This window comes from Coptis chinensis, chromosome 2 (assembly GCF_015680905.1).
Source record: "Coptis chinensis isolate HL-2020 chromosome 2, ASM1568090v1, whole genome shotgun sequence".
NCBI classification, from domain to species: Eukaryota; Viridiplantae; Streptophyta; class Magnoliopsida; order Ranunculales; family Ranunculaceae; genus Coptis; species Coptis chinensis.
In genome coordinates, this window is record NC_141457.1 from 73057725 (window position 1) to 73080876 (window position 23152).

The 23152-nt window shown below is 35.8% G+C and overlaps 1 protein-coding gene and 1 pseudogene across 2 annotated transcripts; both read right to left on the reverse strand.

Annotated features, from left to right (window-relative positions):
• Nucleotides 1–4725: 4725 nt before the first annotated feature.
• On the reverse strand, nucleotides 4726–15903 carry LOC147517687 (putative LRR receptor-like serine/threonine-protein kinase At1g56130). The gene is made up of 24 exons (XM_086589815.1): nucleotides 15594–15903; nucleotides 15188–15368; nucleotides 14935–15006; nucleotides 14569–14640; nucleotides 14409–14480; nucleotides 13968–14039; nucleotides 12999–13070; nucleotides 12840–12911; nucleotides 12638–12709; nucleotides 12365–12436; nucleotides 12214–12285; nucleotides 11951–12022; nucleotides 11792–11857; nucleotides 11572–11637; nucleotides 11132–11176; nucleotides 10926–10990; nucleotides 9870–10249; nucleotides 9077–9275; nucleotides 8825–8986; nucleotides 8510–8628; nucleotides 8131–8341; nucleotides 7802–8033; nucleotides 7397–7547; nucleotides 4726–5289 (listed from the first exon to the last, which is right to left on the reverse strand). The coding sequence occupies exons 1-24, from the start codon at nucleotides 15673–15675 to the stop codon at nucleotides 4915–4917; spliced, it is 3054 nt and encodes a 1017-aa protein (XP_086445941.1). The 5' UTR covers nucleotides 15676–15903; the 3' UTR covers nucleotides 4726–4914.
• A 2226-nt stretch (nucleotides 15904–18129) lies between these two features.
• On the reverse strand, nucleotides 18130–22940 carry LOC147517688 (putative LRR receptor-like serine/threonine-protein kinase At1g56140; annotated as a pseudogene). The gene is made up of 10 exons (XR_015213087.1): nucleotides 22196–22940; nucleotides 21760–21814; nucleotides 21180–21554; nucleotides 20660–20855; nucleotides 20420–20627; nucleotides 19996–20114; nucleotides 19664–19874; nucleotides 19312–19543; nucleotides 18880–19030; nucleotides 18130–18779 (listed from the first exon to the last, which is right to left on the reverse strand). The product of XR_015213087.1 is annotated as a putative LRR receptor-like serine/threonine-protein kinase At1g56140 (transcript).
• Nucleotides 22941–23152: the final 212 nt, after the last annotated feature.

Below are 23152 nucleotides of genomic sequence, written 5' to 3' on the forward strand. Positions count from 1 at the left end.
TGGATGCAAATACAATGAACTAATCTCAAAGACTAATTAATGAAACATCGAAAATTGGATGCAACTGTACTGAATTAACCTTAATGAATAACTAACTGGAAATCATAAAGTGAATACAATTGCACTGAACTAACCTCAAATAATAATTAACAGAAAATTTGAAACTTGATGCAAATTTGCATTGAACTAGCCTTAAAGAATAATTAATGAAAAATTAGAACTGGATGCAACGTACTACATTAAACTAATCTCAAAGAATATATAATTAATGGAAAATAAAAAACTTGATGCAAATGCATTGAACTAATAACCCTAAAACATATTTGTATTATATGTAGAGAGAATAAATGTCTCGACAAATATAGTTTTGCATTTTAAATAGTATTTATTATAATTTCTTTTTATTGTGATTGGGAATGTCTTGCTATTCAAGCGACTTCAATATTATTTTGGCCACATTGGACATTCTCACAAAACTTTAATCAAACTTATATTATTAAACCTAACAATAAAAAAGAAGTCGATGAGTTTTATCAAGGTTTGGTGCTTCCTTTTTATAGAGAATGGTGCAAGAAATTTAAATGAGTAATTAATATAATTTTTTATTTTTTCATAGTTATGCATAGTTGCTAATATTTTTAGAATAATTTAATATAATGACACCCGTTCATAGGACACGTTCATGTGATAAATCTTTTCAAATGAGAGTAGTGTATTTTTTGATGATATGAAAATAATCAATCTGCTTTTTAGTGATTTGTACACATTAGTACATAAAATTTGAATGGTGATGATTTACACTAAATCACCATAAATCTAATAAAACTATTATACAAGCTAGATTAAGTTTAAGATAATTTTATTTGAAAATTATGGATTAATATTCTAAACCATAAAGTGAAAAGGTTATCTCAATTTAATCCTTTAGTTTCAAGTACTTATACACCATAATCGGGCCGCTTATTAACATATTTTCGGTTTATTTTCAATAAAAATATATTTCGATTAGAAAATTTGCCGCTAAATCACTATAAATCTAAGAAAACTATTATACAAGCTAGACCGAAGTTTAAGATAATTCTATTTAAAAATTACGGATTAATATCCTAAACCACAAAGTGAATATCTTTATCTCAATTTGATCCCTTAGTTTTAAGTACTTATGCACCATAATTTGCTTTCATTAACGATTTTTGATTTATTTTTAATAAAAATATATTCTGATTCGAAAATTTGTGTGAGACATTTTTAAAAGCTTTTTCAAAGACACAAAATATTTAATAGATCAGTATATGCCGGGTCCAAAATCTAGTATGAACTACACTTAAAGTGACTCCTAAGTTACTCCACCACTAAATACAATGAATTAGAAACAGATTTTTGGTGGAGATGTTCTCCACACAATAGAAATCATCCTTACAAAAAATCAGTTCATTTGAAGATGTACAACCTCGTCAAAAATCATTTAGAATATTATGAAATTATCCAACGGCTCATAATTTTTTAATTTCATAACAACTTTTGACAAGGTTAAACATATTCAATTGAGCTAATTTTTTGTGGGGGTGTTCTCTATCATGTGATGTATACCTCCACAAAAAATTAGCCGTCAATTCATCTTGTAAGTCCACTTTTAGGAGTGGAGTAACTTTGGAGTCATTATAAGGTGGAGTTCATATAACCGTTCCCGGTAAAAAATTGATGTTGAAAGATTTCGTCCTTCCCGCGGTAATACTTTCTTCTTGGCCCACAATTTTGTCTTTTGTCAATTAGCGAAATAGGCATTAGTGCATTACTAAAGAGTGAAGAACCGTGGAAGCTTTAATTGATTATATTTGCTGTTAGTTTGGTAGCGAAGTGATGTCACAGAGTTGGTTAATTGTTTGCTCCTCTGTACTTGCTCTGTATTCTTGTCCTGTATTCCTGTTACGATGAGAAATTTAGAGATAAATAAATTTTGTGGAGCTATAAAGTTATAGCTTAACTGGAGCTACGTACAAAGCAATTTTGTGGAGCTATAAAGTTATGGCTAAATCTATGGTGCGCAGGTCGTATGGTATGCTATCAAATCTGGGCCACTCATACCAAAGAGTGTGTGTGTATTGCATGGCAAAAGTACTGATCCAAAGGCCCACATTACCTGCGCACCATACATCTCACGACTAAAGACATGCTCTAAAGTTATAACTTAACTGGAGCTACAGAGAAAATAATTTTGTGGCTGACAAGTTTGCTAAAATTAGATCAGATCAAGCTGCTGACGCTAATTGGTGGACAAATCCTACACCTTTCGGGATGAATTACCTAAAGCTTTGTCTCTACTTTCTTTGGGACATAATACATCATTATGGATTTATGGGACATAATACATGAGCACCTCTTACTGTTTAATGATACTAGAATAGTGTGCTACGCACTCGGAGATTATACCCATCCATGTGGGTTTCTCAAGTACAAAAAAGAAAAAAAAATGACTGAGATAGAATGATTAATTTAACTCTATAGTACAACAGTTTTTATATTTATACTTAAATAGTTTTTTGGAATTTAACAATTATTTAGAGACAAAATTGGCATAAAAAAAATAACCAAAAGTCACATTTTTTTTAATATTTATTCACTATTGTAGCACTATAGGTAGGTGGGAGGTATGATTATTAAAGTATTAAAGATAATTGTTATATACACACCTAGAAATATAAGCTAAATAAATTGCAGTTACCAAAAAACAAAATGAGAAGTTATACTTTTTATGTTTGATTCATTCCATTGGATTTTGCAGTGTTGCAAACGTGGAAACAGGTTATTATCTAACTATTGTAATAATAAGTTTTGCCTCCACATACTCTGTTGCCTTTTTTTCCGGCTATTTCCGCCATTCAAATTATTATTATAAAATCAGGTGCCTCTTTTTCATTATAATACCTCTTTTAAGGCTAATTCCAATGGTTTGACTGTTTAGTCCACTATAATACTATAAAATACTTGAATCGGCAAGTAACATACAACACCCATTCCATCAAGTTTATGAAGCTTTGTAGGGTTGAGGCGGTTAGTCCAACTAACCTAGACCAGGCTATGATACTACTTGTTAGGCCCACAGATCTCACTAGCATCAATATATATTATATATATACTAGCCTATAGAGCTATGCATACGCACCGGCTCTTTTGAAAATATTTAGATTTTTTTTAGAAAATTGGGACTACCGTTTTAATCACTAACCCGTTTTAATTTTCTAACAAATTATTTTAAATTAAGTTTTAAAAATCCATTTTTTCAATTGAGAGGGATCCTGTTTTAATAGGAGAAAAAATCTCATTTTAATTAAATATGCTAGATTTTCTCTTTTCAATAGGAGAGGAATTCCCATTTTAATAAGAGAATGATTCCCGCTTTAATTATAAGTGCTATAATTTGTTTTAATATGAGAGAAATTCCCATTGTAAAAAAAGGATTTCTGTTTTTCAAATAGAAAAAAAATTTCGATTTTAATAGGAGATGACGTAGAATTTTAATAGAGCTCAAAAAATACCCCTTGTGGGAGCTTTAATATTAAGATATAGACTAGAAAGTAGACCCGTACATAAACATCGACTATTTTAATTTCCTAACAAATTTGTTTAATGAAGTTTTAAAAACCCGTTTTTTAATTGGGAGAGAGATCCCGTTTTAATTTAAAAGTGTGATTCCGTTTCTAATAGGAGAATGATTCCCGTTTTAATTAGAAGTTTTATATTTTTCTTTATAATAGGAGAAATATTCTCGTTTTAATTAGAAGTGCTAAAATTTCTCTTTTGTTTTAATAGGAATTGATGACGTTAAATTTTAAGAGAGCTAGAAAAATATCTCTTGTGGGAGCTTTAATATTAAGATATAGATTTGGTGGGGCGAGGTTTTTAAAGAGGTCCCCTACTCTTTTTTATTTATAAATAAAATTCTTGTTACATTTTCTCCTATTGTCTATCCCTAGCATCATCATAAATAATTTTCTTTATATCTTCAGAAAATGAGCTAAATATAATTTCTATTTACCATAAAGTTTGTACATTATATGCAATGACATCTTCTATTTTATTACATTCCATGTACCCATGCATAGCATAGTAAAAAGCTAATCTATCTATCTTAAACAAGCTTGCTGCCATCATTTTTCTTGGGTGCCATGGGTGCTTGTTCTTATTCTTAATAAACCTTTTCTCATTAGATGTGCCTGTTTCTGGTCCAATTCTCCTATTACTTCTTTCTTCCACCACTCTGCATCCTATAAAATTTATCATTGATGAGAATGATTGTGTTTTAAAGTGACTGACTTCAGTGTTTTCTTGATCACCTTGTGAGCCTGATCTATCCCCCCACTTGGCCCTTCTTCCTTTGTTCCTTCTTGTATTTAGGACTCGAGTCCCTTCCAATAATTCCCCTTGGACTAGTGCTTCGGACTCACCTTCTTTATCATCTTGGACATTGTGAGCTTCTTTAGTAGCTTGGACTGGATCAAAGTGTGGGATTTTTTCAGAAAAGACATCAATGCTAGATTATACTTTATAGAGATCCACATTTTTATACTTAGTGGCTGCATTCATCTCTCGGGGACTATTGATGTCGGTCCACACCCCAACAAAAAGCATCCAATCGCTACAAGCGGCCATGCCCACCGTGGGAAATTCTCAGTCCTGGATGCATTTTGTAGGGGAATAAACGCTTTGGAAGAACAATTTTACAGGTACAGTGAAATAATGTACTTCCAATTTTCTATGGTACATGACAAATCAATGCTTACAGAAGGAAAAATGTGTTGTACAATGCATCCCCATACTTGTGGTATGTAGCATAGATGGGAAATAGGCAAATATATACATTGAGAAACTATCACTAAATTAAAATGACCATCATCTTCCTTCACGAATAACTTCTTATAGCAGTGGCCAAGTAACCACTTTTGGCGTGTTGTCTGCACCAAGCACCATGCTTGCATTTGATGAAGAGTCGAATTGGTTAGTGGGAGCGTTGGACGTGAAGGATCCTGATGTTCCATCATCGCTTACAAAGGTGCTCATATCATTAAACTGCCAATCTGTTAAATAACTTGGCTTTGATGTAACAGTGCTCACTTGGATGTCTCCTGTCAGCATTGCCACTGCTCGTGACATCGACGGACGCATCATTGGTGATGCCTGAGTGCACAAAAGAGCTATTCCTAGCATCCGAGTAGCTTCGTCTTCGTTGAAACTGACCAATGTTGGATCCACCAGCTCCAAGCCATGGTTGTTTTCGTACAAATTCCAGGCCTGTCAAATAATGAGAAAAATAAAATAAAATAAAATAAAATAAAAGTTTTCTAGCTTTAAACCACCCCCCGCGAAAGACCACGGTACATCGAAACCAACCAAGTTTGACTGTTATCTTTTTTAGTCAAGACGTATAAAACGACTTTACTGCCCCTTGCTTGTACAATTACATATATACCCCATGACTTCCCCAAAGACCAACTTAGAAGTCAAACTCAATTAAGACATGTGTCATCATTAGGGATGTAAATACGGCGGGTTTGCGTTCCCCATCCCCATCCCCGATTTCATTTTCGTTCTCCATACCTGCCCCATCCCCACTTGAGAAGCAGTCAGGGATTCCCCATACCCGCCCCACTCCCCATTAACCAACTTAACACTCCATATTTATACTCACTTAAATAAACTATTTTTCACCTATAATTATATACACTTTATGAATTTGGCATTAGCCTAATGGAAAGATGATTATAGTTTCAAGAATGAGGTATTCCCAATGCAAGTCACTTTTTTTCACCTCCACGTAAGACTATTTCTTCTCTTTGCTACATTTGTGGTGAAAAACAAAAAAGTTGCCTAATGCAGAGGTGACTTTAAACCTCGGGCAGAGTGTTTGATTCCGTATGAATGTAAAAATCGAAAAAACGGCCGGACGGAATGAAACATACCGTCCGAAAGGAAAAAAAAAAAAAAAAAAAAAAAAACAAAAAAAAAGTTGAAAAAACATGCGGGCGGTCAGTCAAAAAAAAAAACCGAAAAAATATAAAAAAACACACGAGACGGAATAAAAAGTTTCGTCCGAAACTCACAACTCAGTGACAATCTCAGTAGCAACTGCTACCCTCGTTGTGACTTAGTTACAAGTCACCGTCACTGTCACATTTGCATTAGGCAAGTGTTTTCTGGTCCACAAAGGTAAAAACTCTCAATTTCCCTTCATAGTGACTTGCATTGGGAATGCTCTTACTATTGCAATGGTTTTACAAATATACATAATATATAGAAATTACATACACTATATACTTAATAGGGGAGGGGTCGGGTAGAGGACCCCATTCCCCGTACCCGCCCCATCCCCGCTTGCAAAGAGTCAAGGATTCCCCATACCCGCCTCCATCCCCATTTAGCACTCTCCATACCTGCCCCATTAGGGCCGGGTCTCCATATATCCCCGTCCCCACAGGTATTTTTACATCCCTACTCATCTCCTCAAGTCTATCCAACGGTTAGAATCTTCTCCTACCAAAAAGACACCCCATATCCTTCACATTTAATTAACTAAATTACCCAAAACTAAACCTCATCTAGATTTTCACAAATGCCACGTGTCTACATCTGGTGAATGTTATCCGATTATTGCACAAGCAACAAGCAATCACTTCTTGTTGGAAAACACAAGTTATGAATTAGACTTACACCCCCAACACACACACAGTATTTAGTACAATTAGACTTAACCCCCCAAATAGTAAACTTAACCCCCCAAATGACTAATTTGGGTGAAGAAGAGTACCCTTGCTTGGTGTTTAAGGATTTCCCTCAAATTCATGTTAGTTAAATTGAGGTTTTAGCTAGATTGATTCGGTTAAGAAAATTGGGGTTTTAGCTAAATTGAGGCTTAATTGGGTTTGTTAGGTGTTATTTATTTATTTAAGTTGGTGGTGGAGTTGTGGTGGTGGTAGGTGGTGGTAGTGGTGTATGGCTTGAAAAAGATGATGCCACAATGAGAGTAATTATGTAATTTCATAATGTTAGGGGTGTTGATGTCATTTGATAAGGATTAGTGGTAGCCGTCGGATAGAGTATGAGATCGTGACACGTGTCCTTGATGGGTTAGTGAATTCCAATTTTGTCTTTGTCAAAGTCACAGGGTATTTATATAATTATACCTAGAAGAGGGCATTAAAGTCTTTTCATTTGTCTTGACCAAAAATATAACAGTCAAACTTGGTTGTTTGACTTGGATGTACCGTGGTCTTTGGGGGGGGGGGGGTGTTAAAGCTAGAAAACTGATAAATATAAAATACAGATAATACAATTTGCATCTCTAGTAACAGAATGACGGGAAAATAAAATAGAATCATGAACAGATCGCTATTCATCATACCCATTCAAGAAGATAGATCCTTCCCGGTTCCAAGTTCGCGTCAGAATTTGGACGTCCACAGAGAATTTCCAAAGCCACAACTCCAAACCCAAATACATCAGCCTTCTCTGTTAGATGACCACGCATTGCATACTCCGGGGCGAGATAGCCACTTCAATATAGATTTTTTTATTCGTTAAGAACTCAAAAGTAAGAAGAAACAATAATGAAAATCTACCCTACAAGAGTTTGTCTGCGAATCAAGTTGGATGGTGAATATAGTTAGACTTTTGTTCTGCAACTGCCATGCATTAGCCAACAGTTAGAGTGAACTACAATAAAAAAGAGCACACCTACTAATTCGCAAACAAACTCTAAAGGAGTTCAGGAATGAAAAGCAATAACAGGTGATGAAAGAGCTTTTACATTGTCCCTGCGACTCGCGTGCTAATGTGAGTCTTCTTGTCATCATAGAGCTTTGCCAAACCAAAATCTGAGATTTTGGGATTCAGCTCAATGTCAAGTAGAATATTACTAGCCTTCACATCTCTGTGTACTATCCTGGGCTTTGATTCCTCATGAAGATACGCTAGACCTCTTGCAGTCCCCAAGCATATACTATACCGGGTAGGCCAATCAAGATGTAAAGCATTCTTACCTGCATGTATTGCATCCGTGGAAAACGAGCTTTAAAAAGTAATTCCCAAGATGCAAAAAAATGGAAGTACAAGGAGTCTGTTCAAGCCTTTTATTACCAAAGAGTACTTGATCAAGGCTTTTATTTTTGAGATACTCATAAACAAGGAGTCTGTTTGCACCCTCAATGCAGCATCCATACAATTTCACAAGGTTGCGATGATGCACTGCTGAAATGGTGGAAATCTCTGCTACAAACTGACTCTTCCCTTGGTGAGATGTTACTAAGAGTTTTTTCACAGCTACTTCTCTTCCATCAGACAGCATCCCCTTCAGATAATTAGGAAAATGGTAGAAACCATAAAAATCGTTAGCTTATTCAACAAATCACCAGTACACATAGCACAAGCAGACGAGTATGTCACTGCACATCAATTTCAGTCCAAAATTGAAAGTTCTTATCAATAATTATCGCAGCCAACTTAACCTGAATATTACCTTGTAAACTGGTCCAAATCCTCCCTCTCCTAACTTATTTGTTAAGTTGAAGTCTCCTGTAGCAGTTCTCAACTCGGTATAACTGAAAGTGTTTGGCCTGTTCTCTATTCCTAATAGCTCTGCAGTTCAGTGACAAAATGTTATAAAGAATGGTTAATGTCCAAATCTTCAAAACACGTTGATATAAACTACTGGATATGCCTGGAGATCATAATATTATCTTGGATAACAAATACTGTTTACCCACTAAACAAATTTTAAAGATGCAGTATTGCAGTATCCTATTTACTTTATCAGCTAAAACATAGTATTTACCTTCCTCTTCATTTCCACTTGACCTTTTCCTCCTCAAATATAATATTGTCAAAGCACAAATAATGCTCAGAAGACCAATAGAAAGTGTGATACCAACAATCATGCTAGTCCTATTCTTCTTTGAGCCCGTTGGGGGACGGTCACTGACAGTTGGTTGAAAGTCTGATAGTAATGCGATCATCAGATTAGGTCCAAAGTAAAGTAATTGACACCTGTATTAGTATATTAAGTAAAATTTATCTGCTATATTACCAGGTGTAACTCTGATAGCCGAAATGGATGGTCCATAGTAACTTTCTGCAGGTATGCAGCAAGTTCCCTTTCCAGCCCAAAAGAGATGAATCTCAAGGAAGTTCTCAGATACTTGAACTTTAAAGTTTCTTTGAACGGCTCTGTTTATGGCCCCACCTGCCACGCTTCTTATGTTAAAGTCCTTTATTTGGAGACTTCCCTGAAACAGAAGCAAATAAGCTATAGAAATAACGGAAACTATGGTCCAGATAAATGAATAAACTGCAGTGGTAAATCAATTTTTACAAGATCACAAAACTGATTGCTCTCCTTCAACTTGGTTTGTTAAGTAGTCATGTTACAACTTAAACAAGAATACAGGGTAGTGATAGAAAATGAGACCTTTAACTCCAACAATTAGCTGCATTAAAATGTCAGTTCCATTTTCTTGGATGAAAATTTCTCATACTACAAAGTTACCATCGATTAATGAGGTCATTCTATTTGTAACTAACCATTCCAAACCATTGAACATGATACTCGTGAGTATTACAACCAAAATTATGAAATTATCGAGTTTCTCATTTTGCAAGTAACGGCTAATGATAATTGAGCAAAGCTAGAAGGATGTATACCCAGACCACAAGCCTTCTAACAATTTCAAGGGGTACGCAACTTACAAAAAATTTGAAGATGGAATACAAAAATAAAACTTGGAAGCTTGAAGAATATTATGTACTTCTTGGAAAACACCTGTAGATAAATATCGAAAACACCTGTAGATAAATATCGAAAAATAAAACTTGGAAAACACCTGTAGATAAATATCGAAAACACGCCTTCCAAGATTCTGCCAGGTTCTTGAACTTTCAGTCTGATCAATCTCTGAAAAATGGAGGTTTACATTGTATATTCCATTCTGAAGACCCAGGCCAAAGTATCTTAGCGATCCCGGGGAAACTCTTGCTGTCTGGAAGAGTTCTGGGTCTAAAGTACCTGTAGCTTGCGCTAAGTTGTTTTGGATGTACAGAGCATCAAATCTTTCATTAAATACTCCTATATTGCTAACTGCCCATCTGCTATCAGCTTGTACATAGTAAGATGCTGGGCCAAGTGCTGAATTGTCGGCCTCAAAAACTGTGCCATCAGTAGATTTCTTCTGTGGACCACCACAGTTTATTGCAAAGGAGGAATCTGTGAACAAGTAGAGAGTTGTGTGTTTAAACTAGCTCATTCAATATTTGTAGCAGATTCAGTTCCAGTAGGTTGTGTAGGTTTTCCTTGCTGATCACAGGGAGCCCAGAGTGTGAGCAGGTCCTAAGAGCATATGTGCTTATTTTATCACTTCCAACTTTGTTTACTGTGAATTTTCCAGACCTTTTCAGGTTAATATATGACGTTTTCTTCTATTTCATATGCTTGATGATTCTGAACCTTTGAAACTTCAAACCATTTAACTTTACAATGTCTGTTGTTTCCTTAAGGCAACCAACTTATCTCAGCCCCACTTTGACAAATGACCTCAATCATTTTGCGCATTTCCAATAAGTTCATTTATTGAATATATATGGCTATCACTAAATTAAAAAATGCAGCCCCGTCACCCTCCTTGGCTATTTGATACCATCAGTTTAAACTTAAACTAGTGAAGTTCCTAGTCTAATTTAAATACTGTACTGTTCAATAACGTAGAATATCAGCTCACTTTAATTTCTTAAACATATGTAGACATGGAAGAATAATCCTGTCTATGATACTTCGGTCAATAAAAAAATGTTATGAGCAATTCCAATAGTTTAAATGACTGCAGCAGTTTCATATTCCTAAAATGTGCTAGTGATGAATAATGGAAGATGAAGAGGTGGCTTACAGCGTGGAGAGTCCCTATTACAAGGAAAATTCCTCTGAATACAATTTATTCCTGAAGCCAAGGCACTAAATGCATAACAAGAATATAATCAGAACTGAATCTACAGGGGAGGAAAAACTATTTGGAAATATAGATAAGAAATAATGTGTCTATACAAGGGAGGCAGAAAAAATCCAACTATTGCTTTAAGACTTATTGTTGCTCACCTATTGCTTGAGGAATCAAATGTCAAGTTGTTAGCAACCACACTCCTGCATTAGACAATGCAAGTAGCTCAGGTATGTATTCTAAAGATCGTATATAGGTAAGTTCAATTGTGAAATAGAAGGATTTAACAAAAGCTATGCTTACTACTTTCATAGTTTCATGACATAGGTGCTAATGGCATTTATGTCAACCAGTGCTTGAAAATAAAAGCATGGACCTCTGAAATTGAAATCTTAACAAAAAGAGTATATTTATTCTGATTAAATGTATAAATAAAACAAACTAACTTATATAATTCATTCTTCATTCAGTGCCAATATAATATTGAAAAGTTTATTGAGCTGCATAAGATTGTAGTGCAATATGCTGCTGGTAAAGATTTTGGGAATACAAATGTAAGTGAAGAAACATATCTTTTTTATTGCATCATCAGACATACAGTGTTAAATTTCTCTGGGCCACCCAAGACGGCAAACTTCCTGACAATCTGTTGTATGATAAATCTCTGCACATAAACATATAGGCAAGGTCAAATCTATTGCGTACAATGAAGAATGATAAGTAAGAATTCAATTGTAAGTAAATTGTTATGAGAAATGCAAATAAGGAACTGAAGACAAGATTCCTAATCTCTTAAAAAGATAAAAATAAGAACTTACATAGTGAGAAGTGATGGAAGCTTTTGAGGAGGAATGTTACCAGATAAGCTATTGTTTCCAAGAAACCTGCTCATTGCAACAACATGAGGGGAGATAAACAACAACGAACCGTACTAAGAAAGTAATTTAAAGGACCACTAGTAATCTTATATATCTTACAAATAAGAGAGGGAACTTAGGTTGAAAAGAGGTCCTGGAATTTGGCCAACTAAATTGTTAAAGCTGAAGTCCCTGTAGAAGCAAGTTTATAACAACATCAGGAAACTGAAAGAATATTGCTCAGATGTGAGTATGTTTCTTTACTGGAAATTGTCACAGTTGGTTTCTATTTGTCTGCATTTTTGAATGACTGAATGTATATGTGCATGCATGACTATGTGTTTGTGTTTTTTGTTGAAGGTGAAATTATAATGTTTACTCACAATCTCTTTAACTGTTGGTACTCTCCAATATTGGATGGAATAGTTCCAGAGAGCAAATTATTTCTCAAGGTTCTACAAAACAAGGAGTTAGCTAGTGATTGTCAGACAAACGTGATAAGTACAAGAAAGAGTTAGCTATTAGGAGACTTACAGGACAGTTAAGTTTTTCATTTCCCTCAAAAATTCCAGTGACGAACTCACATTGGCCAAATCACTTATTCGCCTGAACAACAGATAGGATAATCAGACAAGTAAAATTATATTGTGGCTAATGAAGAAGAAAGTTTAGAGAGAAAGGAGAGAGAAAAAGATAGTACGGCATAATTAGTGTCCCACCTATCTAATGACTCACAAAGAACTCTAACAAGATAAAATATTACAGTATGAGGAAAAAAGAAATTTAAAATTCTTGAAAACCACTTACAAGTCGGTTAACGAAGTCAAACTAGAATAACTAGATGGTATTGGACCTTGAAAAGAGTTTCCTTGAAATCTCCTGCAGAAACATTTAACATGAGACGGCATTATGGCAAAGCAAGGGAGAAACACTCAAACAAGAGAAAAGTCATCTTCATTAGTTCATACAGAAAAAATATTCATAAGAAGGTTAGGTTAAATTAGCTTACAGTGAAGTAAGGTTTGTCCAATTGCCAATGAAGTCAGGTATCCTGCCTGTGAAGGCATTATCTGATGCCCACCTGAAAGACAAATGGAAGTAAATCAAAATGGCAGTATATGATACATCAAATGAGTTAAAAGGAGAAATTGTCATAAGAAGATCTTACATGACTCGCATATTTACAAGGTTCACAAATGTGCTAGGAATCTGTCCATCCACACCGGCACTATCCACGCAGCTGTCCATTGAAGATTACATCAGAAACTCAAAATTCAACTACAGAACTTGCATTCTCCAATAATATGATATTGCATTTATGTTTATATGATTTTGAGGAAGAAATCAAAGGATTGCATCTCAGACAGGTTCATAGTTTTTCATGCCTAAAGATTACTGCAGCAGCCCCTGCATTTGAAGTACGCAATTTGTTATATTTTCCATTTTGTGCTGAACTCAATCAAGGGCGACGGGTGACTTCTATACTGAGAACCAGTAAGATTGTAATTTTGTAACCAAGCACTATTTAAACGGACATTTGCTCCTACAAGAAGATATTAGAAGTGCACATATATATATAGCAGTAAATATAAAAATGATGCATTGGTCCCATGCTTTACTCTTGCAAAAACTGTTGATCCCAAAGACTAGGTGTGGTCCCACCTATGTCTCCGAGCTTCCTATCATATTCATAAATAGAATATGCCATTCTACATAAGTTTGAGCTTATGGAGAAATTGGCAATTTGACATGGTATCAAAGCCACTGGTTTCTAAGAGGTCTCAGATTTAATTCTTGTCCAAGACTAGGTGTGGTCCCACCTATGTCCCCAAACCTCCTCTCATATTCATAAATAGAATATGCCCTTTGACATAAGTTCGAGCTTATAGGCAAATTGACAATTTGACAAAAATAAATATAAGGACAATTTTAATGCTAGAGTTTAATGTCCTATGATCTTTGGGTTTGCCCCTATGTGTTAAGATCTCACACACTTGAGTCAAGCTTGACCCTGTGATTAGACCACAAGTTTATATTGTGGGCAATTAGGGAAACTTATCTCTGTTAGATGTGTGATCGAGTTAGATCTTCACTTAGTTTTATGCGATATAATACATGGAGTCATGGAAGAACGTACATTTCCTCGAGGCTGACTAACGATCCAAGCTCTGGTGGAAGAGACCCAGAGAAGCTATTTGACCCAACATCCCTGAAGGAATAAAATATATACGAACTTAGGCAGTAATAAACTAATAGTAAACAAACATACCAAAAAAAACACAAATACAACCATTTTGGATTTACATAATTAAGTCAAACATAAACCTAATAACAACAACACTGTTGGAACCTAGCACATCTGTAGCTAGAAAGTGGAAACGTGTTACTTCACCAAGACAAGAAATAACATCTTATGATTGTTATTGATTAAAAGAAACTTGATCATTCTTTTCCTTGTAAGCTCTAGCACTGGTTAAGTATGGAATTAAACCAAACAAAATAAAATGACTAGGAATGGATCCTCAGTGAACAACATAAAATATTGTGTAGAAATTTTGTAATTCTGGAGATGTCTTACAATGATTGTAAGCTCCGAAGTTTTCCAAGCTCCCGTGGTATGGTCCCAGATAATGCATTAATACGAACTGACCTAATAAAACAACACATGGTTAAAATACTTCTAATGATTATATTTTTATGGCATGATGAAAATGTACCCCAAAACAAATGCAACTTACAAGGTCCGCAAAGCAGATAGATTGCCAAGAAATGCAGGCAGGGGACCTGTTAAGTAATTCCTATCCAACTTTCTGTGAAATAAATAAACATAAGAAATCAATAAAGAGTTCCCCTAAACTACATGGTTTTTTCGTGAATTCCTTGTGGAAAACCGATTTGACATAAAATACAAAGCAAAACGATAGACATCGTTGCGTGTGGTTGTCTTGGAACAACTTGAAAGATATGTTTACACCCTGATTGTTAGCACTTATACGCAGAGGTTAAATTTAGTTAAAATCTAGAATATGTAATTCAGAAAGATTACAATGTGGATATAAATTCCATGGAACGTTAGAAAGAGGAAGCTTAGTGCAAGTACATACAGAAAAGTTAGGAAAGTCAAACTCCCGAGCTGGTCAGGAATTACGCCTCTCACGTTCAATGCAGATACTCTCCTAAAAAGTTCATATAAAATCATATTAGAAACAAATTGAATGATTCATACATGATGCAACTATGTTATTAGAGAGTTTGTTTAATGCTTGTATAGTTTCCTACATTGTTCCTAAGTGTAAGTTAGAATTTTCAAAGCATTATGAAATATGACATGAAGAGTGAGGGTAGCATGGCACGTACAGCTGGGTAATGTGGCAAGTACCATTGGTTAAAGCACAATTACACTTGATTACTGGGTTGGAAGGTTGGTCCTGGATACTAGTATTGTCAATTGCAGCTCCAGTACATGGATTTCCGCTTATGTTCCATGAAGAAACAGCGGAGGTCTCCCATTGTTGGAATATAGAATTCAGAGCCCTCACTGTGTTGCACCACATCCAAACAACCAGAATAGTTAATGATTGCAAGCTACGTAACCATACAAAGTAAGAGTTTATATGCTGTGATCTAAGAAAAGTTGTCCAGCATAACAGGACATTATATGGTCTCTAATCTAAATCAAGAACTTGACACAAAAACATTCAAAAGCAAATTGAGCTCGATCACTCGGTGTCACATAATTAAACAAAAAAAATAGTGCGTGTACCTTCAGAAGGGTCAGTAGGAGTTTGAGCTTGAGATATGCTGATCAACAAAGACATACAACAGAGAAACTCTACCAACTTCATAACTCAACGCTCAAATGAAGTTGAAGAAGAAGATGCAATAATAGCAGTGGTGGCTACAACAAACATTTTTGTATTTTGTATATTTTTCAGTTAAAAATTCATCAGATGTAAATGTTGGGACGCGACCCAAACAAAACAGTGGGCAGTAAGTCAAACAAAACGGTGGTTGATTAAAGCTGGCGGCTAAAGGCAAATATAGCATCCCAACACAAAAATTTCGTTCTAAGCCTGAGTCCAATAGCTCCTTATCCCTTTAAAAGTAGTGTTAAAAGTCAATAAAATAAAATTTAAAATCAACAAACAAAATTTAAAAGTCAACATATTTTCTTTATTATTATTTTTCTAATGTATATATCTGAAAGGATTTTACTCTCTATCTCTATTTTATTCTCTATATATAGAGAGTAAATTAATGATAGAGGGTAAAATCTGTTGATTTTAGCTCTACTTTTAAAGGGATAGAGAGTCATTGGACTTAGCTTTAAATGGGACTATTAAATTTGGAAGGAGTAAAAAACCCAACCAAAATTAAGACTTTCACTAGGACAGTTTCTATAATAAGTTCGGAAGACAGACGGCATAATTACTACCGTCCGTATGTTAAATTTCGACAGCAGAAACTGAGACGTCCGTCCAAAAAAATATCAATTTAAATTACAAAATAATAGATAGATGGCAGAAACTATGTCATCCATATCATTTAGCACTTCAAAACCAAAAAAAAAAAAACGATTAAATTAATTTTTTAATTTTGGGAAACCAAATTTAAATGGGCAAGCAAAAAGGGCTATGTAGTAATTATGTAGCACTTTTAGCATTCCAATTTAATAGTTCTCTATTGGACTTGCTATCAGTAAGGGGCTATTTGTTTTTTTGGGTTAAGTTATAAGAGGGTCTTATAAGACTACGTGTGTTATAAAGGCTTTATAAGATGGTCTTATAAAGTGGTTTGTTTTAATTTTAAGTTCATCTTATAAAGACTTGTAAAAAATAAAAAAACAAATACATGACATCTTATAGATGGTTATTTGACAAATATAACCCTACTTTACATCACATTTAACTTGAATATATTAATTTGAAATAAACGTATAGTTTGATTTTCGGTTTCAAATCAATTTTGATAATTAGAATATCAATTTTAGGAAACTACCTTAATTGGCGGTGGTAGTGGTAGTGGTCTTAATAACACGGTGGTGGTGGTAGTGGAGGTGATGATATTGGTTTTAATAGCATGGTGATGGTGGTGGTAGTAGAAGTGGTGGATGTTTTAATAAGACGGTGGTGGTGATAGTTTTAATAGATGCGGTGGTGGTGGTAGTGGAGGTGATGATATTGGCCTTAATAAGACGGTGGTAGTGGTGGTGGTGGTGGTTTTAATAAAGACGATGGTGGTGGTGATAGTTTTAATAGTTCGATGGTAGTGGTGGTGGAGGTAATGATGGTGGTGGTAGTGGTGGTGGTGATGGTGGTGGTGGCATTGGCGGTGGTGGTGGTGGTGGTGGTGGTGGTGGTGGTGGTCGGTGGTGGTTAGGGTAATGGAGTTATTTGGAAAATAAGATGATGAAAATGGAAAAAGAGATAAAATGAAATTTGGGGGTATATGGACGGGGGTGTTTGAGTCATTTTTTGAGTTATAAAGACTTATATAATTGAAGTAGATCTAATTTTGGTACTTATAGAATTGGAGCCTCTTATAAGACATTTACAGTAGAATCATTTATAAGATAAAAAACAAACCAAAAAAATGTCCAAAATCACTGGGCCACATCTTATAAGAGGTTATAAGAACTCAAGGTCTTATAAGAGGCAAAAACAAATGGCCCCTAAGTCAGCACAAGTCACTCTCACCTTATATTAATGCTCTATCGATGTTTGTCCACGTAATCAATACATCCACTCAATACATCCACTGTTCGTGACATCCGAATGGCGTGTTCTTACGTGGACTCATAACCATATATACGTGGGGACTCTGGATAGACGATGTGGCGGTACTCGGTAGTCGGTATTACCGTGTGCATACAAGTAACATAAATTTTTGTGGAATGCTTGGAATTGTCAACGAAAGATACATAATATTTGACCACATTTTTATCAGAAAGCGTTAATTATCATTGAAAATTTCAGGCTGTTGACGTCCCAATTTCAGAAGTTTCGAATGTTTTGACTATGGATACGGTTGTAAACAGTAAACACGGACAAGGACTTTGGCTGACAAGTAAGGATCGCACAAGTTTGTGCCGGGGTTAGATTGTAGATGAACAAGTCACCCGATAATGACTGACAAATTTATTAGCAAAATTATTCCGCACAAATTTGATCACCAATGTCCTTGCCTTATAACATGTTGAGTGGAGGCGGTGTTTAGTAGTTAGATGAAATAATATGGTTAAATACTTGAATTATGGTAAGACTATAGGTAAATGATGTACTTTTACCGCATATGGTGAGTATCCCACAGAAAACTTGAGTTAATTAAGATTCGGAAAAGTAATAGGGAAAGATTATTTGGAAGAATAACTGAGGTTACAGTAAGTAAATTATGACGGAGATTGGCGGAAAAAAAAAAAAAAAAAAAAGTAAATTACGACAGAAGAGCTGAAGCGAATGCTTGCAAGTGCACTGTTGACGGTAGTGCATTTACTTCTCTCTATCTACAAGTATAGAAAATAAACCTACCACATCTGCCAATAGGGAAAAAGGTTACTGAAAGATAATTGTGACCATTTTTCACCAGTTACTACCTAATGTGACATTGCCTGAGTAACCGTTGTTGGCGAGTAGTCTGCACCAGATACCTTACTTGCCTTTGACAATGAGTCAGAACGGAGCAAGGGAAGTTCGGATGTCGAGGATTCTGGAGTTCCATTGAAAATGCTCATATCATTGAACTGCCAATCGGATAAATAACCAGGCCTGGATGCAACAGTGCTCACTTCAATGCCTCCTGTCAGCATGGCCACTACTCATGACATTGTTAGTGCATCCTGAGTACACAAAAGAGCTACTCCTAGCAGACGAATGGCTTCTTCTTCGTTGAAACTGTTCAATATTGGATCCACCAGCTCCAAGCCATGGTTATTTTCGTATAAGTTCCAGACCTAAAACAATAATGAAAAAACATGGAAAGGAAAATAATTTGCATCTTTCTACTTGGAGGAAAAAAAAAATTAAATCATGAAAGAACTTTGCTCATCATACCCATTCAAGAAGATACACCCTTTCCGGTTCCAAGCTCGAGTCTGAATTCGGACGCCCGCATAGGATCTCTAATGCCACAACCCCAAAGCCAAATACATCAGCCTTCTCAGTTAAAAGGGCAAGCATTGCATACTTGGGTGCGAGATAGCCACTTCAATAAATGTTCGGTTTTAGATTTTTTTTTTAGAAATAAAATAAAAAAGGAAAAGCAAGAGTCTTAAAATCCCTACACAAGTTTTGTCGACAGAGCAAGGTTCAAGGGTGATAGCTTTCGGATTGTGAATACAATTCAACTTTCGGGCTGCAACAACCATGCAATAGCCAAAAGTAAGAGAGTATTACAATCAAACAGCATCCAGCCCACTGATTAGTAGACAAACTCAAGAGTAGAATAACTCCAAACAATTACGAAAGTGTCAGAAGAGCTTTTACATAGTCCCCGCAATTCACGAGCTAATGTGAGTCTTTTTGTCATCATAGAGCTTTGCCAAACCGAAATCTGAGATTTTGGGGTACAGGTCAATGTCAAGTAAAATATTACTAGCCTTCACATCTCTGTGAATGATCCTGGGATTTGACTCCTCGTGAAGATAAGCTAGAACCCTTGCTGCACCCAAGCATATATCATACTGAGTCAGCCAATCAAGATATAAGCTACTCTTTCCTGCATGAAGTGAACCCACACAAACAAGCTTTAGATCGTAGCAATAACAATAACAATAAGAAAAATCGTAGCAATAACAATAACAATAAGAAAAAGTATTACTTTACTTCAGATTGTTACCAAAGAGTGCTTGATCAGGGCTTTTATTTCTTAGGTACTCGTAAACAAGAAGTTTGTTCTCTCCCTGAATGCAGGATCCATACAGTTTCACAAGGTTGCGATGTTGCACTGCAGAAATGATGGAAACCTCTGCTACAAACTGACTCTTCCCTTGGTGCGATGTTCCTAAGAGTTTCTTCACGGCTATTTCTCTACCATCAGATAGCATGCCCTGTAAATATGTAAAAAAAAAATTAACCAGTACAAGCCATTAGATGGCCATTCAGATGAATACCAGCACGCACATACGTGTGTGTGTTGCACTGATTATAGCTAACTTCCCTATATATTACCTTGTAAACTGGTCCGAATCCTACCTCTCCTAACTTAATTGTTGGATTGAAAAGCTCTGTTGCAGTTCTCAACCCAGCATAACTGATAGCGTTTGACCTGTTGTCTATTACTACAAGCTCTGCAATTCATGACTGTAATATGGCTTCCAGGGAAAAAAAAATACAAAACAGTAATTCCCTTCGTTTTCTGTAACTATGAGTTTAAACTTAGTAGTAGAGAAATCAAATCTCGGAAGTCCTAAGGATGACAATATGAATCTTGAGAAGATAATTAACAGTGGCTAATATCCAAATTTCCATCGGGAATCTGTTTAAACTACATAGTACATATGACTGGATGATCAGTAAAGCTTCCTTGGATAAGAAAATATGAACTTTAACAAGTTTTAAATATGGATATCTTCAATTCTTAGGTAGTCTGTACCTTCCTCCTCATTGCTGCTTGATGGCTTCCTCCGCTGATAGAAATAAGCTTAAGGACATAAAATCATCAGAAGCACAATAGGAAGTGTGTAACCAACAATTATGCCAGTCCTACTCTTTGCTGAGCTTGTTGGTGGAAGGATTATCGCTGACAGTTCAACGAAAAGTCTGAAAATGACTTGATGATCAGAGTAGTTGGCACAAGTAATTGAGACCTACATCAAGTATAGTTTATATCCACTACATTACCAGGTGTAACTCTGATAGCTGAAGGTCCATAGTAACCTTGTACAGGTATGCAGCAAGTTCCCTTTCCAGCCCAAAAGAGATGAATATCAAGGAAGTTTTCAGATACTTGAACTTTATCTTAGAACGACTTTGTTTATGGCCCCACCAGCCGCGCTTCTTATGTTGAGGTCCTTTATCTGAAGACTTCCCTGGAAAATTAGGAAAAGGCTGCAGATATGACGGAGAGTATTGTTTAAAGAAATACATAAAGTGCAGTGGTAGCAGTCATGTAGATCTTATTTTCGTAAAGCATCTCTAAACAACAATATTGTAGTTAATGTAATCAATTAATCTCCGAGTTTCTGATTTGGTAAATAACGTACAGCTAATAATAACTGAGCACAGGCAGAATGATATATGCTCAAAGGCCAAGGCACAGACCTTTTGGTCAGCTTTTATGGAATTCAACAATAACACTTGGAATCTTGGGCAAAATAATGTACTTCTTATTACCAATTATGAAAAAAAACCACCTGTATATAGATATCGAAAACACGCCTTCCAAGACTCTGCCAGGTTCTCGAACTTTCATCATCAAAACCAGTCTCTGCAAACTGTAAGTTTACATTGTATTTTCCATTCTCAAGACCTAGACTGTAGTATCTTAGCGATCCTGGCGAGAGCCTTGCGGTCTGGAACAGTTCTGGGTCTAGAGTACCTCTAGTTTGCCCCAGGGTGTTTTGGATGTACCGAGCATTTTGATAAAACAGTACCACATTGTTAACTGCCCATCTTGTAGAATCCTCTACATAATATGATGCTGGGCCAAGAGTTGAGCTTTCAGCCTCATAAATTGTGCCATCGGTAGATATCAAATGAAGTCCAAATAAAAATTCATGACAAATAGCTTACAGAGATGTAAGCTTTGTCCAGTTTCCAATGAAGTCGGGTAACTTCCCTGTGAAGGGGTTATCTGGCCCCACCTGAAAAACACAAATGGTTTGTCCCAAGACATATGATGAGACTAGTATATGATCCAATCCATTGAATGAACTTAAAAGAGCAAATACAAAGACAAGGTCAGAGAAAATCGTACATGGTTTGCAAGTTTACAAGATTTACCAACTCTGTAGGAATCTCTCCTACCAGACCAGCACTGTCTATGTAACTGCCCATTGAAGATCAAAACTTTAAAATTCAACTAAAACTAACATCGCCTATGGATGATTTTGAATTGTGAGATACCAGCAGTATTCAAAAGACTACATCTCAGAAGGGTTGATAATAATACATAACCCTAATGCAAGCTGCAGTAATCTCTACGCCTGCAGTACATCTTGTTAATTTTTTTTGTTTGCAAACTTTTTTTGTTAACTTTCTGAGTCATAATTTCCTACGATCTCTGGGTTTGCTCATTTATGTTAAGGTCTCACTTGCTGGAGTCAAGCTTTGCCCTGACCACAAGAGTTATGTTGTGATCAATGAGGCAAACTTGTCTTCCTTCAGTTAGATCTTCCCTTTCTGTGAACTAAAATTTCAAAGAACGTACAGGTGCTCGAGATTGACTAAAAGACCACGCTGTGGTGGAAGTTACCCGGAGAAGTCATTTGAGCCAAAAGCCCTGAAGAAAAACAAAATATAACATACACAGTAATAGTAAACAAACATACAGACCACACAAAAGAAAGTTGACTGTTTTTCCGGCTATTACCGCAATTCTAATTATTATTATAAAATCAGGTGCCTCCTGATAATTTATTCCGTAATATACAAATCCTCCTGCCAAGAGACCGAAGTAGTAATTGTTAACACCCAAGATTTGTGTTGATATTTGCCATACGGACCCACAAACATTATTTGGGTCCTCCCAAGCATGCCTCAGAATCGCTTTGAAATAACAGTTGCACATCTTGATTGTTAAAAACACTATTTTGTATGAAAACACACTAGTAGCATTTTTCACACTGAGGAACCACAAGTAACCTGGACATCTTGTAGTCTACGCTGTTGTTTCTCCCTTTTGAAACGCCTGACACAAGGAATGGGAGCATATCTCCCACAGAACAAGACCAAAGTTACCATACTGACCCCTCCAAATCTGCAAACAGGGGTCTGGTAATTCCAAATTGATCAAAAGAATTTTTCATTTGCAAAAGCAAATCATACTCCAAATAAAAAACCCATAACGGAAATCATCTCTTGTTCAAGATCCCCAAAAACTGAGCCTTCCCACGGAACAGTAGAGAGTAGTGAGCAAGCACATCCTAAACAATCATGGAGGGAGGCACGATCCCTCAAAAATACCCATACATTAGCAGTCCCGGCCATCCATCACTTTCTAGTTGGAGAAATCTGAGAAAGGGTATTTCAGCTCCAACCTGACTGGGACCAAAAATGTTCCACAGGCTGACAGGACCAAATTGAAATAAGTATGTCAGCAGCAAATATCTACTGTTTGGATGGCAAATTAGCTTTGATAAGTTCAAATATCTACTTACAATTATGA

Bases quoted from the DNA above. Each gene is read 5' to 3' on its own strand.
- LOC147517687 (XM_086589815.1), bottom strand. From the start codon at position 15,675: ATGAAGTTGGTAGAGTTTCTCTGTTGTATGTCTTTGTTGATCAGCATA. The intron at 14,481-14,568 runs GTAAGTTGCATT...TTGTTTTATTAG, and splicing joins CTATCTGCTTTGCGGACCTT to GTCAGTTCGTATTAATGCAT. The intron at 12,023-12,213 runs GTGAGTAAACAT...TTGCTTCTACAG, and splicing joins TACCAACAGTTAAAGAGATT to GGACTTCAGCTTTAACAATT.